Source organism: Coregonus lavaretus, assembly GCF_964263955.1.
Source record: "Coregonus lavaretus genome assembly, chromosome: 22".
In the NCBI taxonomy this organism is placed as follows: domain Eukaryota; kingdom Metazoa; phylum Chordata; class Actinopteri; order Salmoniformes; family Salmonidae; genus Coregonus; species Coregonus lavaretus.
The window spans coordinates 24,735,191-24,753,394 of record NC_140009.1 but is presented as its reverse complement, the minus strand read 5'-3'; the positions used below and the strand labels follow the sequence as shown (position 1 = coordinate 24,753,394).

General features: G+C 42.2%; 1 protein-coding gene across 1 annotated transcript in view; it reads right to left on the bottom strand.

The window, feature by feature from the left end:
• LOC311150299 (beta-catenin-like protein 1) overlaps window positions 1-10,129 on the bottom strand; it is a 47,481-nt gene extending 37,352 nt beyond the window's left edge. Inside the window, exons 1-3 of the mRNA XM_084187692.1 lie at window positions 9,971-10,129; window positions 8,055-8,240; window positions 7,827-7,933 (exon numbers count right to left, since the gene is read on the bottom strand). Coding sequence (XP_084043818.1) covers window positions 7,827-7,933; window positions 8,055-8,240; window positions 9,971-10,000 — 323 coding nt within the window. The 5' untranslated portion in view covers window positions 10,001-10,129. The remainder of the gene's footprint in view (window positions 1-7,826; window positions 7,934-8,054; window positions 8,241-9,970) is intronic.
• Between the last annotated feature and the right edge of the window lie 8,075 nt (window positions 10,130-18,204).

Below are 18,204 nucleotides of genomic sequence, written 5' to 3'. Positions count from 1 at the left end.
GGAGCAGCTGGGGAGCGATGACAGCGAGAGCGAACACAGCGGGGCAGAGGACGTGTGTGAGGGATAGAGAGACATCGGAGGAGAAGTTTGGCGAATTTTTGTTAAGTTTAGTTAAATGTGTGGCCTGTATTTTCTCTGTTATTTAAAAATGTTGCTTTATTATTGCTTGATATTAATTTTGAATCATACTGTACATAGTTTGCCTTTGTGTTTAATTCACTGTGTTTTTAATATTGTTATTTTAAAATAAAATGAAGTTCTTTGTTCGGCAAATCTAGTCTGCAAATCTGTTTTTCTAAATGTTTGTGTTGAAAAACGGGGGGTCGTCTTATAATCAGGGTCGTCTTATATTCGGACCAATACGGTATATATATATATATACATACACACATATACACACACACACACAAACACACACACACAGCTGCGGAAAAAATTAAGAGACCACTGAAAATGATCAGTTTCTCTGGTTTTACTATTTATAGGTATGTGTTTAGGTAAAAATAACATTTTTGTTTTATTCTATAAACTAATGACAACATTGCTCCCAAATTCCAAATAAAAATATTGTCATTTAGAGCATTTATTTGGTCAAAATAACAAAAAAGATGCAGTGTTGTCAGACCTCGAATAATGCAAAGGAAATAAGTTCATGTTCATTTTTAAACAACACAATAGTAATGTTTTAACTTAGGAAGAGTTCAGAAATCAATATTTGGTGGAATAACCCTGATTTTCAATCACAGCTTTCATGCGTCTTGGCATGCTCTCCACCAGTCTTTCACATTGATGTTGGGGGACTTTATGCCACTCCTGGCGCAAAAATTCAAGCAGCTCGGCTTTGTTTGATGGCTTGTGACCATCCATCTTCCTCTTGATCACATTTCAGAAGTTTTCAATGGGATTCAGGTCTGGAGATTGGGCTGGCCATGACAGGGTCTTGATCTGGTGGTCCTCCATCCACACCTTGATTGACCTGGCTGTGTGGCATGGCACATTGTCCTGCTGGAAAAAACAATCCTCAGAGTTGGGGAACAATGTCAGAGCAAAAGGAAGCAAGTTTTCTTCCAGGACAACCTTGTACGTGGCTTGATTCATGCGTCCTTCAAAAAGACAAATCTGCCCGATTCCAGCCTTGCTGAAGCACCCCCAGATCATCACCAATCCTCCCCCAAATTTCACAGTGGGTGCAAGACACTGTGGCTTGTAGGCCTCTCCAGGTCTCCGTCTAACCATTAGATGACCAGGTGTTGGGCAAAGCTGAAAATTGGACTCATCAGAGAAGATGACCTTACTCCAGTCCTCTACGGTCCAATCCTTATGGTCTTTTGCAAACCTCAGCCTGGCTCTTCTTTGCTTCTCATTGATGAAGGGCTTTTTTCTAGCTTTGCACGACTTCAGCCCTGCCCCTAGGAGCCTGTTTCGAACAGTCCTCGCCATGCACTTCACCCCAGCTGCCGTTTGCCATTCTTTTTGTAGGTCAATTGATGTCATCCTACGGTTGTTGAGTGACATTCGAATGAGTTGGCGGTCATCCCGGTCAGTAGAGTCGTTTTCGCCCTCTGCCGGTCTGCTGCTTGACCTTGTTCTTATGAACCGCCTTCTTTGAAATTTTAAGGATGTAAGCAACCTGACGCTCACTGTATTCCTCTGCCAGTAAAGCCAGAATTGCACCCTTCTTTTCCTCACTCAAAACTTTCCTTTCCAACTTTTTGGCATGTTCAATAGTAAATGTTTTATTCATATTACTTTTGAGGTACTATTAGTACAGTTTTTGCCATCCAGCTGGTCCTATTGCAAGAGGATAGTGATGACCACAGTAGTTGTTTTTATACTTTTCCTCATTAAATAAGATTTGGTTCATGTGATCACCTAATCAGTACCTAATTCAGTAGAATGAGGTGTGCCTGTGTTGGAATTCAACAGACACTGGAATGGAAGTCATACATGTATAGTTGGTGATTTAAGAAACATTTGCAGTGGTCTCTAAATTTTTTCCACAGCTGTATATATATTTATATATATATATATATATATATACACACACACACATACACATATACATACAGTGGGGAGAACAAGTATTTGATACACTGCCGATTTGCAGATTTTCCTACTTACAAAGCATGTAGAGGTCTGTAATTTTTATCATAGATACACTTACAACTGTGAGAGACAGAATCTAAAGCAAAAATCCAGAAAATCACATTGTATGATTTTTAAGTAATTAATTTGCATTTTATTGCATGACATAAGTATTTGCTACATCAGAAAAGCAGAACTTAATATTTGGTACAGAAACCTTTGTTTGCAATTACAGAGATCATACGTTTCCTGTAGGTCTTGACGAGGTTTGCACACACTGCAGCAGGGATTTTGGCCCACTCCTCCATACAGACCTTCTCCAGATCCTTCAGGTTTCGGGGCTGTCGCTGGGCAATACGGACTTTCAGCTCCCTCCAAAGATTTTCTATTGGGTTCAGGTCTGGAGACTGGCTAGGCCACTCCAGGACCTTGAGATGCTTCTTACGGAGCCACTCCTTAGTTGCCCTGGCTGTGTGTTTCGGGTCGTTGTCATGCTGGAAGACCCAGCCACGACCCATCTTCAATGCTTTTACTGAGGGAAGGAGATTTTTATAATAATAATATGCCATTTAGCAGACCAAGATCTCGCGATACATGGCCCCATCCATTCTCCCCTCAATACGGTGCAGTCGTCCTGTCCCCTTTGCAGAAAAGCATCCCCAAAGAATGATATTTCCACCTCCATGCTTCACGGTTGGGATGGTGTTCTTGAGGTTGTACTCATCCTTCTTCTTCCTCCAAACACGGCGAGTGGAGTTTAGACCAAAAAGCTCTATTTTTGTCTCATCAGACCACATGACCTTCTCCCATTCCTCCTCTGGATCATCCAGATGGTCATTGGCAAACTTCAGACGGGCCTGGACATGCGCTGGCTTGAGCAGGGGGACCTTGCGTGCGCTGCAGGATTTTAATCAATGACTGCGTAGTGTGTTACTAATGGTTTTCTTTGAGACTGTGGTCCCAGCTCTCTTCAGGTCATTGACCAGGTCCTGCCGTGTAGTTCTGGGCTGATCCCACACCTTCCTCATGATCATTGATGCCCCACGAGGTGAGATCTTGCATGGAGCCCCAGACCGAGGGTGATTGACCGTCATCTTGAACTTCTTCCATTTTCTAATAATTGCGCCAACAGTTGTTGCCTTCTCACCAAGCTGCTTGCCTATTGTCCTGTAGCCAATCCCAGCCTTGTGCAGGTCTACAATTTTATCCCTGATGTCCTTACACAGCTCTCTGGTCTTGGCCATTGTGGAGAAGTTGGAGTCTGTTTGATTGAGTGTGTGGACAGGTGTCTTTTATACAGGTAACGAGTTCAAACAGGTGCAGTTAATACAGGTAATGAGTGGAGAACAGGAGGGCTTCTTAAAGAAAAACTAACAGGTCTGTGAGAGCTGGAATTCTTACTGGTTGGTAGGTGATCAAATACTTACAGTGAGGGAAAAAAGTATTTGATCCCATGCTGATTTTGTACGTTTGCCAACTGGAAAAATAAATGATACGTCTATAATTTTAATGGTAGGTTTATTTGAACAGTGAGAGACAGAATAACAACAAAAAACAGAAAAATACGCATGTCAAAAATGTTATAAATTCATTTGCATTTTAATGAGGGAAATAAGTATTTGACCCCTCTGCAAAACATGACTTAGTACTTGGTGGCAAAACCCTTGTTGGCAATCACAGAGGTCAGACGTTCTTGTAGTTGGCCACCAGGTTTGCACTCATCTCAGGAGGGATTTTGTCCCACTCCTCTTTGCAGATCTTCTCCAAGTCATTAAGGTTGAGGCTGACGTTTGGCAACTCGAACCTTCAGCTCCCTCCACAGATTTTCTATGGGATTAAGGTCTGGAGACTGGCTAGGCCACTCCAGGACCTTAATGTGCTTCTTCTTGAGCCACTCCTTTGTTGCCTTGGCCGTGTGTTTTGGGTCATCGTCATGCTGGAATACCCATCCAAGACCAATTTTCAATGCCCTGGCTGAGGGAAGGAGGTTCTCACCCAAGATTTGACGGTACATGGCCCCGTCCATCGTCCCTTTGATGCGGTGAAGTTGTCCTGTCCCCTTAGCAGAAAAACACCCCCAAAGCATAATGTTTCCACCTCCATGTTTGACGGTGGGGATGGTGTTCTTGGGGTCATAGGCAGCATTCCTCCTCCTCCAAACACGGCGAGTTGAGTTGATGCCAAAGAGCTCGATTTTGGTCTCATCTGACCACAACACTTTCACCTAGTTCTCCTCTGAATCATTCAGATGTTCATTGGCAAACTTCAGACGGCCCTGTATATGTGCTTTCTTGAGCAGGGTGACCTTGCGGGCGCTGCAGGATTTCAGTCCTTCACGGCGTAGTGTGTTACCAATTGTTTTCTTGGTGACTATGGTCCCAGCTGCCTTGAGATCATTGACAAGATCCTCCCGTGTAGTTCTGGGCTGATTCCTCACCGTTCTCATGATCATTGCAACTCCACGAGGTGAGATCTTGCATGGAGCCCCAGGCTGAGGGAGATTGACAGTTATTTTGTTTCTTCCATTTGCGAATAATCGCACCAACTGTTGTCACCTTCTCACCAAGCTACTTGGCGATGGTCTTGTAGCCCATTCCAGCCTTGTGTAGGTCTACAATCTTGTCCCTGACATCCTTGGAGAGCTCTTTGGTCTTGGCCATGGTGGAGAGTTTGGAATCTGATTGATTGATTGCTTCTGTGGACAGGTGTCTTTTATACAGGTAACAAACTGAGATTAGGAGCACTCCCTTTAAGAGTGTGCTCCTAATCTCAGCTCGTTACCTGTATAAAAGACACCTGGGAGCCAGAAATCTTTCTGATTGAGAGGGGGTCAAATACTTATTTCCCTCATTAAAATGCAAATCAATTTATAATATTTTTGACATGCGTTTTTCTGGATTTTTTTGTTGTTATTCTGTCTCTCACAGTTCAAATAAACCTACCATTAAAATGATAGACTGATCATTTCTTTGTCAGTGGGCAAACATACAAAATCAGCAGGGGATCAAATACTTTTTTCCCTCACTGTATGTCATGCAATAAAATGCAAATTAATTACTTAAAAATCATACAATGTGATTTTCTGGATTTTTGTTTTAGATTCCGTCTCTCACAGTTGAAGTGTACCTATGATAAAAATTACAGACATCTACATGCTTTGTAAGTAGGAAAACCTGCAAAATCGGCAGTGTATCAAATACTTGTTCTCCCCACTGTATATATATACACATACATACATACATACATACATACATACATACATACATACACACACACACACACACACACACACACAGTACCAGTCAAAAGTTTGGACACACCTACTCATTCAAGGGTTTTTCTATAGTTGTACTATTTTCTACATTGTAGAATAATAGTGAAGACATCAAAACTATGAAATAACACATATGGAATCATGTAGAAACCAAAAAAGTGTTAAGCAAATCAAAATATATTTTATATTCTTTAAAGTAGCCACCCTTTGCCTTGATGACAGTTTTGCACTCTTGACATTCTCTCAACCAGCTTCACCTGGAATGCTTTACCAACAGTCTTGAAGGAGTTCCCACATATGCTGAGCTGCTTTTCCTTCACTCTGCGGTCAAACTCATCCCAAACCATCTCAATTGGGTTGAGGTAAGGTGATTGTGGAGGCCAGGTCATCTGATGCAGCACTCCATCACTCTACTTCTTGGTCAAATCGCCCTGACACAGCCTGGAGGTGTATTGGGTCATTGTCCTGTTGAAAATCAAATTATAGTCCCACCAAGCGCAAACCAGATGGGATGGCGTATCGCTGCAGAATGCTGTGTGCCTTGAATTCTAAATAAATCACAGACAGTATCACCAGCAAAACACCCCCACAACGCCTCTACCATACTTCACGGTGGGCACCACACATGCAGAGATAATCCGTTCACCTACTCTTGCGTCTCACAAAGACACGGCGGTTGGAACCAAAAATCACAAATTTGGACTCATCAGACCAAAGGACAGATTTCCACCGGTCTCATGTCAATTGCTTGTGTTTTTTGGCCCAAGCAAGTCTCTTCTTCTTCTTATTGGTGTCCTTTAGTAGTGGTTTCTTGGCAGCAATTTGACCATGAAATCCTGATTCACACAGTCTCGTCTGAACAGTTGATGTTGAGATGTGTCTGTTACTTGAACTCTGTGAAGCATTTATTTGGGCTGCAATCTGAGGTGCAGTTAACACTAATGAATTTATCCTCTGCAGCAGAGGTAACTCTGGGTCTTCCTTTCCTGTGGTGGTCCTCATGAGAGCCAGTTTCTTCATAGCGCTTGATGGTTTTTGCGACTTCACTTGAAGAAACTTTCAAAGTTCTTGACATTTTCCGGATTGACTGACCTTCATGTCTTAAAGTAATGATGGACTGTCGTTTCTCTTTGCTTATTTTAGCTGTTCTTGCCATAATATGGACTTCGTCTTTTACCAAATAGGGCTATCTTCTGTATACCACCCCTACCTTGTCACAGCACAACTGATTGGCTCAAACGCATTAAGGAAAGAAATTCCACAAATGAACTTTTAACAAGGCACACCTGTTAATTGAAATGCATTCCAGGTGCAGAAGAAACTGGCTCTCATGAGGACCACCACAGGAAAGGAAGACCCAGAGTTACCTCTGCTGCAGAGGATAAGTTCATTAGTGTTAACTGCACCTCAGATTGCAGCCCAAATAAATGCTTCACAGAGTTCAAGTAACAGACATCTCAACATCAACTGTTCAGACGAGACTGTGTGAATCAGGCTTTCATGGTCAAATTGCTGCAAAGAAACCACTACTAAAGGACACCAATAAGAAGAAGAGACTTGCTTGGGCCAAAAAACACAAGCAATTGACATGAGACCGGTGGAAATCTGTCCTTTGGTCTGATGAGTCCAAATTTGTGATTTTTGGTTCCAACCGCCGTGTCTTTGTGAGACGCAGAGTAGGTGAACGGATGATCTCTGCATGTGTGGTGCCCACCGTGAAGCATGGTAGAGGAGTTGTGGGGGTGTTTTGCTGGTGATACTGTCTGTGATTTATTTAGAATTCAAGGCACACTTAACCAGCATGTCTACCACAGCATTCTGCAGCGATACGCCATCCCATCTGGTTTGCGCTTGGTGGGACTATCATTTGTTTTTCAACAGGACAATGACCCAATACACCTCCAGGCTGTGTAAGGGCTATTTGACCAAGAAGGAGAGTGATGGAGTGCTGCATCAGATGACCTGGCCTCCACAATCACCTGACCTCAACCCAATTGAGATGGTTTGGGATGAATTTGACCGCAGAGTGAAGGAAAAGCAGCTAACAAGTGCTCAGCATATGTGGGAACTCCTTCAAGACTGTTGGAAAAGCATTCCAGGTGAAGCTGGTTGAGAGAATGCCAAGAGTGTGCAAAGCTGTCATCAAGGCAAAGGGTGGCTACTTTGAAGAATATAAAATATATTTTGATTTGTTTAACACTTTTTTGGTTTCTACATGATTCCATGTGTTATTTCATAATTTTGATGTCTTCACTATTATTCTACAATGTAGAAAATTTTAAAAATAAAGAAAAACCCTGGAATGAGTAGGTGTGTCCAAACATTTGACTAGTACTGTATATACAATAATAATAGCTATTAGAATGGTTATTATGATGACCGCGGTCATTTGGCTGACCAATTACCGACATCCAAAGTTCCATGACCGTCACAGCCCTATGTATAAATGTCCCTCTCATAAACTCACCTCCCCGGGGTGTCTGGGAACTTTATCCTCAGCTCTTGGTTTTTGTAGGACCTTTTTTCAAAGGTCAGGATCATTTTCTTCACCGAACTCTCATCCACTGGTTCACCCTGAAAACAGAGTGCCCTCTTGTGAAAAGTGTTACCAAGACAAAAAAAATTATTTTAGGAACAAGATCAGCGCATTTAACTCTGCATGCATGCTTTATCATGTCAGTAAAACTTTCCCCACCTCTTGGTCGTCTGCGTCCTCATCGTCATCCATGAGTTTCTCCAGTATCCTCTTCCTGTCACCACTCGGGTCCTCACTGTCATCTCTCTCCAGGTGTCTGGCCAGTTCTCTGCCAACCTTCTTGCTTCTGGGGTCATCAACATCATCATCATCCCCAGCCCGTAGACGCTTTGCCCCCCTGTCAGGCTACAATGAAGATAACACCATGTTAACCAGGTACATCAAAACAGGGAGGTCAAGTCATAAGGCTTTGCAATGTATCTAAGCAAAAAGTAAACAATGGAGCAAATGCATTAATCTTTACATGCAAATAGCACTTGATTTTCTTTGATATACACTACCTGGCCAAAAGTATGTTGACACCCCTTCAAATTAGTGGATTCCACACCCGTTGCTGACAGGTGTATAAAATTGAGCACACCGCCATGCAATCTCCATAGACAAACATTGGCAGAAGAATGGCCTTACTGAAGAGCTGTGACTTTCAACATGGCACCATAATAGGATGCCACCTTTCCAACAAGTCAGTTTGTCAAATTTCTGCCCTGATAGAGCTGCCCCGGTCAACTGTAAGTGCTGTTACTGTGAAGTGGAAACGTCTAGGAGCAACAACGGCTCAGCCGCGAAGTGGTCAGCTACACAAGCTCACAGAACGGAACCGCAGAGTTCTGAAGCGCGTTCTGGAGCAGTGGAAACGCGTTCTCTGGAGTGATGAATCGCGCTTCACCATCTGGCAGTCCGACGGACGAATCTGGGTTTGGCGGATGCCGGGAGAACGCTACCTGCCCCAATGCATAGTGCCAACTGTAAAGTTTGGTGTAGGAGGAATAATGGTCTGGGGCTGTTTTTTATGGTTCGGGCTAGGTTCCTTAGTTAATAATAATAATAATATGCCATTTAGCAGACGCTTTTATCCAAAGCGACTTACAGTCATGCGTGCATACATTTTTTTTTTTTTGTGTATGGGTGGTCCCGGGGATCGAACCCACTACCTTGGCGTTACAAGCGCCGTGCTCTACCAGTGAAGGAAAATCTTAACGCTCCAGCATACAATGACATTCTAGACGATTGTGCTTCCAACTTTGTGGCAACAGTTTGGGGAAGGCCCTTTCCTGTTTTAGCATGACAATGCCATGTGCATAAAGAAATGGTTTGTCGAGATTGGTGTGGAAGAACGTGACAGGCCTGCACAGAGCCCTGACCTCAACCCCATCCAACACCTTTGGGATGAAATGGAACACCGACTGCGAGCCAGGCCTAATCGCCCAACACCAGTGCCCGACCTCACTAATGCTCTTGTGGCTGAATGGAAGCAAGTTCCCGCAGCAATGTTCCAACATCTAGTGGAAAGCCTTCCCAGAACAGTGGAGGCTGTTATAGCAGCGAATGGGGGGGACCAACTCCATATTAATGTCCATGATTTTGGAATGGGATTTTGGAATGTCCACATACTTTTGACCATGTAGTGTATCTTGTGCTCAAGAAATGACATTCCATGAAAGCAACATCACTTTAGATAGAACAAATAGCAAATCTCTTTGGCTGAGCTAGGCAAGAGTTTGCATCACAAGCTAGCTAACGTCAGTTAGTTAACCTTAGTTAGCTAAGTACGTTAGCTCACTAACGTAACGTTAGGGTCTTGTTAACGTTAGTTCGTGATGTGCTAGCTAGCTAGCTAGCTAGGCTAACTTGACATCAGATAGCCAACTCTCTTTCATTTGTCACAACACTAACTAGCTTAGCGAACTTGGTTTATTTGCTAACTACCCATCATGTTAGCCAGTTAGCTAGCAATGTAGGGCTATGGTCAAAGACGGCGTTTACAGCACGTTTATTCTGCTAGCTAGCTCCGGTAAATTAGCTAGCTGGCTAACAGTTGCAGCAAACACTAAGGATATGTCTAACTAGCTAATTACCTGATAATTCAGTAGCTCGCCTACGTCCATGACGAAATGTTAAGTTTTGGGCAAACGTTACAGTTATCCACAATGAATACTGGCTATGTTAGCCTAGCAATGTCCCGCTACAAACTTAAAACACAAATGTTACCGTAAAGCACTTCGTTGTCGTAATATTCTGAAGAGGAGACTTGCTTTGGAGAACCGTGATGGGGACTTGAAATTCTAAGGTCCTTAGCCGTAGGTCTCCATAAATTAAAAGGCAACACGTTTTCCTGTTTACTTTACAAGTTCCACAGATACCATAGAGTGACATTGAATTTACATTTATTGTTATACGATAATTATGCAGGTGGTAACTTTTACAGGGCTTTTTATTTTATTTTCATGATTTGTTTCCTGCACCATATCTGCAGTTTACAGCATTGTAATTACATCATCATAATACTGTTATTAATTTAAAAATAATTACAGAGCAACTATGGCATGATGCAACATATGCACACACACACACAGTAACACACAAATACATGTACACACTCTATACAGCCTTGAAAGTCCTCTAACAGAGTTTTCACAAGTGTCTGTAAAAAAAATAAAAGAGAAATAAAGATTCAGCGCAAGGCTGCATGTGAGACAAGCAGAAAAACACCTTTTCAATCTGGATCATTCAGTATTTATGAGTGTTGTCTGGCGGGGGCCTCCATGTTGTCACCCTTCACTGTGACCAGCGATCTGTGACAGTAGTGCAATAGCAACAACATCCAAACAGGAGGCCATTGTAAACCAGTCAAGCTTGCGATGCTAGGGAAAAGGGGAAAAAGGGAAAAGAGAGGAGACGGGCAGTAAAATTCTAAGTTAGAAACATAAGCACTTTGGCAAGGCAAAATATGCACACTTCATGACGCTGTTATAATATGGTTGTTCTTACCAATCCAGTGAAGATAACCCTACTGTATAAAAGCCAAACAGGGTGTTGATAAACAGGTGTTGATAACCAAAGAAGGAGAAAAATGTGAGTGGCTATGGTCACCGGTCAGCAGGGTCTCCAAAACCCCCTGCTATGTAAGTAATTAAAATCTGTCTTACCTCACATGCTGTGTTTGAGATGGAAAATATACCATAAGGGCTCCAATAAACACTTCTGGAGGTGACATCTCTCATAACCTTGGCAGCCGTGAATGATGAGCAGTGTGTGGTAATGCTAAATTTAATGTAGGCTTTTTCCATTTCAAGGAGTCCACAATTGTTATTTTAATGTTCTCCATGGCTATATAACTCTGTCCTGTCTGGGTGTTTTGCTGGGGTGAAACTTTCCTGTGAAGACATAAGAGAACATTGTTACTGTTCTTATAAAGACTTAAAGTTGGAGGAAGAACCCAGTTGATTAATGGTACTGCATTACAAACCATGCCCAAGGCACTTAGAAAGAAACCGTTGAAACATCTATTAAACCTGTAAAATTAATGTTTGGCTGAAAATAATTATCCATATACTTAATTAACAAGGATTTTTATGGCCCTCTGGTTGTTGTAGTTTTTCTATTACCTCCCTCCTAAAGCAATAAAACAAGGCCAGCTGTGGTGCTATTAAAAACTCTCTATCCTCCTCCAGACTTATAACTTGATTAACTGCAGTCAACACCTTGTTTAATCTTTAATACACAGATACAACATCAACTAACTATTGTTTTAAAGACTTTAACCTGTTCCTTAACACAAAGATGGTCAAGGAAACCGTATAGAAAAGCCTATAACTGCACTTTATTATAGACTCAGTGAAAATCCAATTGCCACAAGCAGCACCACAGATACTGAGATGAGCGAGATGCAAGACTTCGCTCTCACACAGTCACACATCTGTGCATGTGCATGGGTTCGCTTCATGCTGTTACAGCGTGGGAGCCACAGGACCAAAACAGAGGAGAAGTTGAGCCTTGCGCTTCAATGCTCTTAGTTGATGCGGAAATTGACACACTATGATGTTTACTTTCTGTATCTACGTTATATCGCTGAGTCTTCCTTTAATCAACATAAGATGTGGTTACTGGTTACAGTTTCCTCCACTTTGTCCTTATGGCATTCAAATCAACATGCAGGAGCATATTCCTAATAGTGGCTCTGACAGCAATGTTAATCAACAACCATCTGCAAGGGGATCCCCTGACAGAAGGAAAGCCTTATCAGAATGTGATGTCTGCCTCAAAATTAATTCATATTCAGCTCCTCAGGATCCCAAATGAAATCAACCTGCACAACAAAGACATGACGCACATTGGATGTGAATAACAAGCACTGGTAGAGGAGGCTGGTGAGGGGAGGACGGTTCATAATCATGAATGGAATTAAGTGAATGGAATGGTATCAAACACATGGAAACCAGGTGTTTGATGTGTTTGAGACCATTCCATGAATTCTGTTCCAGCCAATATTAGCCCATCCTCCCCATTTAAAGTGCCACCAGCCACCACTGCAAGTGCTATATAGGAATATGTACCATTAGGGATGCATGCCTGAGGAGAGTCAGTGAAAGGCAGGTACTGTAAAACATAAAACAGGAGATGTCACAGATGACAGGGTTCCTCATGTCTGTCCAGCTGCAGTGCAGTCATCATTGTGAGCAATGACTTTCAAGGACCATTTGGCAAAAAGTAGTAACAAAAAAAAAGGTTTAATCAATCAACTCTTGTTTCCTCCTGCTGAACCCCAAAGCCACCATTAATCTCCCCTGTTCAACAGAATGAAATTAACTTGTACCATGATCCCTGAAGATGCTGGGCTTTTCACAGTGTCGGCTCACTGTGTTAATGACATCTCTTCCCCCCAATGTATTTGGGCTGTGTCGCTGGATCCTTTCCATTGAATTCCATCCGTTTCCTTTCATACAGAGCAATATAATTTCACACAAGCTGTGAGAGCTGATTACGCTAATCTGCGGAGGTCACCAATGATTGCATCACAGCAGAGCAGCTACAATGAGTGTGCCGGGCTCCACACTGTGACTTCATTATTTAACATCAGTTTGGCCCATGAGTCAGATGGTGCAATCAAATGAATTGCACAATTCATTCTGAGATATTTCCACCCCACACATGTTTCCCTCCCCAAAACAAGTGTTGTAGGCCTATACAGGTGTAGGATCTTAATTTGATAACTTTCCTACAATGTATTTGAGGTTTAAAAACGCTTCTGACGTTAGTCATTTCCACTTTCAAATTTCAGACTTGATTTTTCCCTCACAAAAAATATCAACCCCTACATTAATGTCTATTAATTATAATTCACTTAATAATTCACATTTCCTGTAGCTGCAGGATTATTTTCCTGCTGCAAACTGGCTCAAATTAAGATCCTACATCTGTACCTGTTAGCTTGTGACAGTATTCAGGGTGTGTCAATCGAGGGGTCAAGGGGTCTTAAACAGCAGGAAAAAAAGTGTATCAATGATACAGAATCAATAAATACAGATTATGACGAGACTAGAATTTGGCCTTGTGCGGAAATAGGTTTGTCAGCTGTACTGTAAATATACAGAGGTTGGATAGTTAAGTGGGGTGTATAGGGATGGTTTTTTTTCCTTAATATAACAATCTTAATCTGGAGCCTATGTTGAATGTAAGAATCTCCTTATCATCTCAGTGGTTGCAGAAAGGCTGAAATAAATCTACATTGAAAATAAATCAGCAAATTTGAATAAGTGAAACTTGCTGTCCATACACCCCATATGTTTTGATGTACATGGATGAATCGGAAGTGACAGATGCATGCTTGTGTGGTGCTTTCTAGATAAGGATAGACAAGCTTTTATCATCACCATACAAAAAATTTTTGCGACCCAGAGCAGGTTAGGACCTGTAGGATTCCTGTGTCTAACACAGCAGTGTTGGCTGGCTTGTGGCGTGGGAGAGAGAGAGAGAGAGAGAGAGAGAGAGAGAGAGAGAGAGAGAGAGAGAGAGAGAGAGAGAGAGAGAGAGAGAGAGAGAGAGAGAGAGAGAGAGAAACGGGTTGAGATAACACAGGCGAAAGCTAATGAATTTCATCTTGGAACGAATATGTTCCCGCTCAGCCCAGTCAAAGCTATTCGCTGCTCTGGCACCCCAATGGTGGAACAAGCTCCCCCACGACGCCTGGACAGCAGAGTCACTGACCACCTTCCGGAGACACTTGAAACCCTACCTCTTTAAGGAATACCTGGAATAGTATAAAGTAATCCTTCTACCCCCCCCCCCCCCCCCCCCCCATAAAAAAAAGTGGTTGTCCCACTGGCTATCATAAGTTGAATGCACCAATTTGTAAGTCGCTCTGGATAAGAGCGTCTGCTAAATGATGTAAATGTAAATGTTCACTGCGATTCTCCGGAGGCCTGTGCTTTGGCTGATTGCTAAAGGACCAGGTGCAGTGCTTGGGGCAGCCAATGTGCACACACACACACACACACACACACACACACACACTCACATACACAAATATTATCATCAGACAGAGACAGGCACCTAAAGACACATACAGTATACAAAAAATGTGTGCACAAAACATCTTAGAACCTCTTGCATAAAGTTACATACACACGCACACTTCAGTTTTGTGGCAAATCCTGCCTCCTTATATTGCCTCCACTCTTGCTGTGAGGTAATTTCAGGCACAAGTGACGCTTATAAATCACATTTTCATAGTCTTCAATATTTTCTATGAATACTTCACACAACTCCTATGATGAATACAAACCATTCAGGGACCGAGTGCCAGACATGAGATTAAGTCTGTATCGATTACTGCCTCTCAGAACCAGAACTTGCATACCTACATCTGCTGATGTAAAAAGGGCTTTATAATTAAATGTGATTGATTATAAATAAATGTGATCGATACCTCGCTATAACCTTTGATAGAGGGATACATACTGTACCATGCTTTGATAAAGCTTAAAGGTAGAGCAGCACCACAGATATTGAGATAAGCGAGATGCAAGACTTCGCTCTCACACGGTCTCATACAGTATCTGCGCATGTGCACGGGTTCCCTTCATGCTGTTCACAGCGTGGTAGCCAGGGCACCAAAAGAGAGGAGAAGTTGAGCCTCACGCTTCAACGCTCTTAGTGGTTGCGGAAATTGACCCACTATGCTGTTTAGCCTTCGAAAAGTATTCAGACCCCTAGACTTTTTCAACATTTTATTACGTTACAGCCTTACTCTAAAATTGATTAAATAAAAATAAAATAAAATAAATGTTTGCAAATGTATTAAAAATATAAAACAGAAATACCTTATTTACATAAGTATTCAGACCCTTTGCTATGAGACTTGAAATAGAGCTCAAGTGCATCCTGTTTCCATTGATCATGAGATGTTTCTACAACTTGACTGGAGTCCACCTGTGGTAAATTCAATTGATTGGAAATTATTTGGAAAGGCACACACGTGTATATAAAGTCCCACAGTTGACAGTGCATGTCAGAGCAAAAACCAAGCCATGAGGTCGAAGGAATTGTCCGTAGAGCTCCGAGACAGGATTGTATCGAGGCACAGATCTGGGGAATGGTACTAAAACATTTCTGCAGCATTGAAGGTCCCCAAGAACACAGTGGCCTCCATCATTCTTAAATGGAAGAAGTTTGGAACCACCAAGACTCTTCCTTGAGCTGGCCGCCCAGCCAAACTGAGCAATCGGGGGAGAAGGGCCTTGGTCAGGGAGGTGACCAAGAGCTCTAGAGTTCCTCTGTGGAGATGGGAGAAACTTCCAGAAGGACAACCATCTCTGCAGCACTCCACCAATCAGGCCTTTATGGTAGAGTGGCCAGACGGAAGCCACTCCTCAGTAAAAGGCAAATGACAGCCCGTCTGGAGTTTGCCAAAAGGCACCTAAAAAGATTTTCTGGTCTGATGAAACCAAGATTGAACTCTTTGGCCTGAATGCCAAGTGTCAAGTCTGGAGGAAACCTGGCACCATCCCTACGGTGAAGCATAGTGGTGGCAGCATCATGCTGTGAGGATGTTTCTCAGCGGCAGGGACTAGTCAGGATTCACCTTCCAACAGGACAACGATCCTAAGTACCCAGCCAAGACAACGCACGAGTGGCTTTGGGACAAGTCTCTGAATGTCCTTGAGTGGCCCAGCCAGAGCCCGGACTTGAACCCGATCTAACATCTCTGGAGAGACCTGAAAATAGCTGTGCAGCGACGCTCCCCATCCAACCTAACAGAGCTTGAGAGGATCTGTAGAGAAGAATGGGAGAAACACCCCAAATACAGGTGTGTCAAGCTTGTAGCGTAATACCCAAGAAGACTCAATGCTGTAATCGCTGCCAAAGGTGCTTCAACAAAGTACTGAGTAAACGGTCTGAATACTTATGTAAATGTGATATTTTTTATTTGTAATACATTTGCAAACATTTCTAAACACCTGTTTTTGCTTTGTCATTATGGGGTATTGTGTGTAGATTGATGTTTGCACAATTTAATCAATTTTAGAATAAGTTTGTAACCTAACATAATGTGGAAAAAGTCAAGGGGTCTGAATGCTTTCCGAAGGCACTGTATGTCAATACGCTCAGTCTACCTTTTAACCTTGAATTCACATTCACTATTACATTCACTATTACAATATCGAGGTCAGGGTACCATCTATTGAAAAGACATATGATACCCCTGAATAGCTCACCTTATGTATTTTATCCAGTGGTGTAAAGTACTTAAGTAAAAATACCTTAAAGTACTATATATGTAGTTTTTTGGGGTATCTGTACTTTACTTTACTATTTATAGTTTTGAAAACATTTACTTTTACTCCACTACATTTCTAAAGAAAATAATTACTCCATACATTTTCCCTGACTTCCAAAAGTACTAGTTACATTTCGAATGCCCTGCAGGACAGAAAAATGTGCCAATTCACACACTTATGAAGAGAACATCCCTGGTCATCCCTACAGCCTCTGATCTGGCGGACTCACTAAACACAAATGCTTCATTTGTGAATTATGTCTGAGTGTTGGAGTGTGCCCCTGGCTATCCGTAAAATAATAAAACAAGAAAATCATGCCGTCTGGTTTACTTAATGTAAGGAATGTGAAATTATTGATACTTTTACTTTTTCTTTTGATACTTAAGTATATTTTAGCAATTACATTTACTTTTGATACTTAATTATATTTAAAACCAAACACTTTTAGACTTTTACTCAAGTAGTATTTTACTGGGTGACATTTTACTTGAGTCATTGGGTACTTTTTCCACCACTGATTTTATCTTACATTAGTCTCTCATGACAGCCTTAACGGAGTCAAGTATAGCTGATTTGGTTCTGGATGCAAAAAATATATATACAGTGGGGAAAAAAAGTATTTAGTCAGCCACCAATTGTGCAAGTTCTCCCACTTAAAAAGATGAGAGAGGCCTGTAATTTTCATCATAGGTACACGTCAACTATGACAGACAAAATGAGAAAAAAAAATCCAGAAAATCACATTGTAGGATTTTTAATGAATTTATTTGCAAATTATGGTGGAAAATAAGTATTTGGTCAATAACAAAAGTTTCTCAATACTTTGTTATATACCCTTTGTTGGCAATGACACAGGTCAAACGTTTTCTGTAAGTCTTCACAAGGTTTTCACACACTGTTGCTGGTATTTTGGCCCATTCCTCCATGCAGATCTCCTCTAGAGCAGTGATGTTTTGGGGCTGTCGCTGGGCAACACAGACTTTCAACTCCCTCCATAGATTTTCTATGGGGTTGAGATCTGGAGACTGGCTAGGCCACTCCAGGACCTTGAAAGGCTTCTTACGAAGCCACTCCTTCGTTGCCCGGGCGGTGTGTTTGGGATCATTGTCATGCTGAAAGACCCAGCCACGTTTCATCTTCAATGCCCTGGCTGATGGAAGGAGGTTTTCACTCAAAATCTCACGATACATGGCCCCATTCATTCTTTCCTTTACACGGATCAGTCGTCCTGGTCCCTTTGCAGAAAAACAGCCCCAAAGCATGATGTTTCCACCCCCATGCTTCACAGTAGGTATGGTGTTCTTTGGATGCAACTAAGCATTCTTTGTCCTCCAAACACGACGAGTTGAGTTTTTACCAAAAAGTTATATTTTGGTTTCATCTGACCATATGACATTCTCCCAATCCTCTTCTGGATCATCCAAATACACTCTAGCAAACTTCAGACGGGCCTGGACATGTACTGGCTTAAGCAGGGGGACACGTCTGGCACTGCAGGATTTGAGTCCCTGGCGGCGTAGTGTGTTACTGAT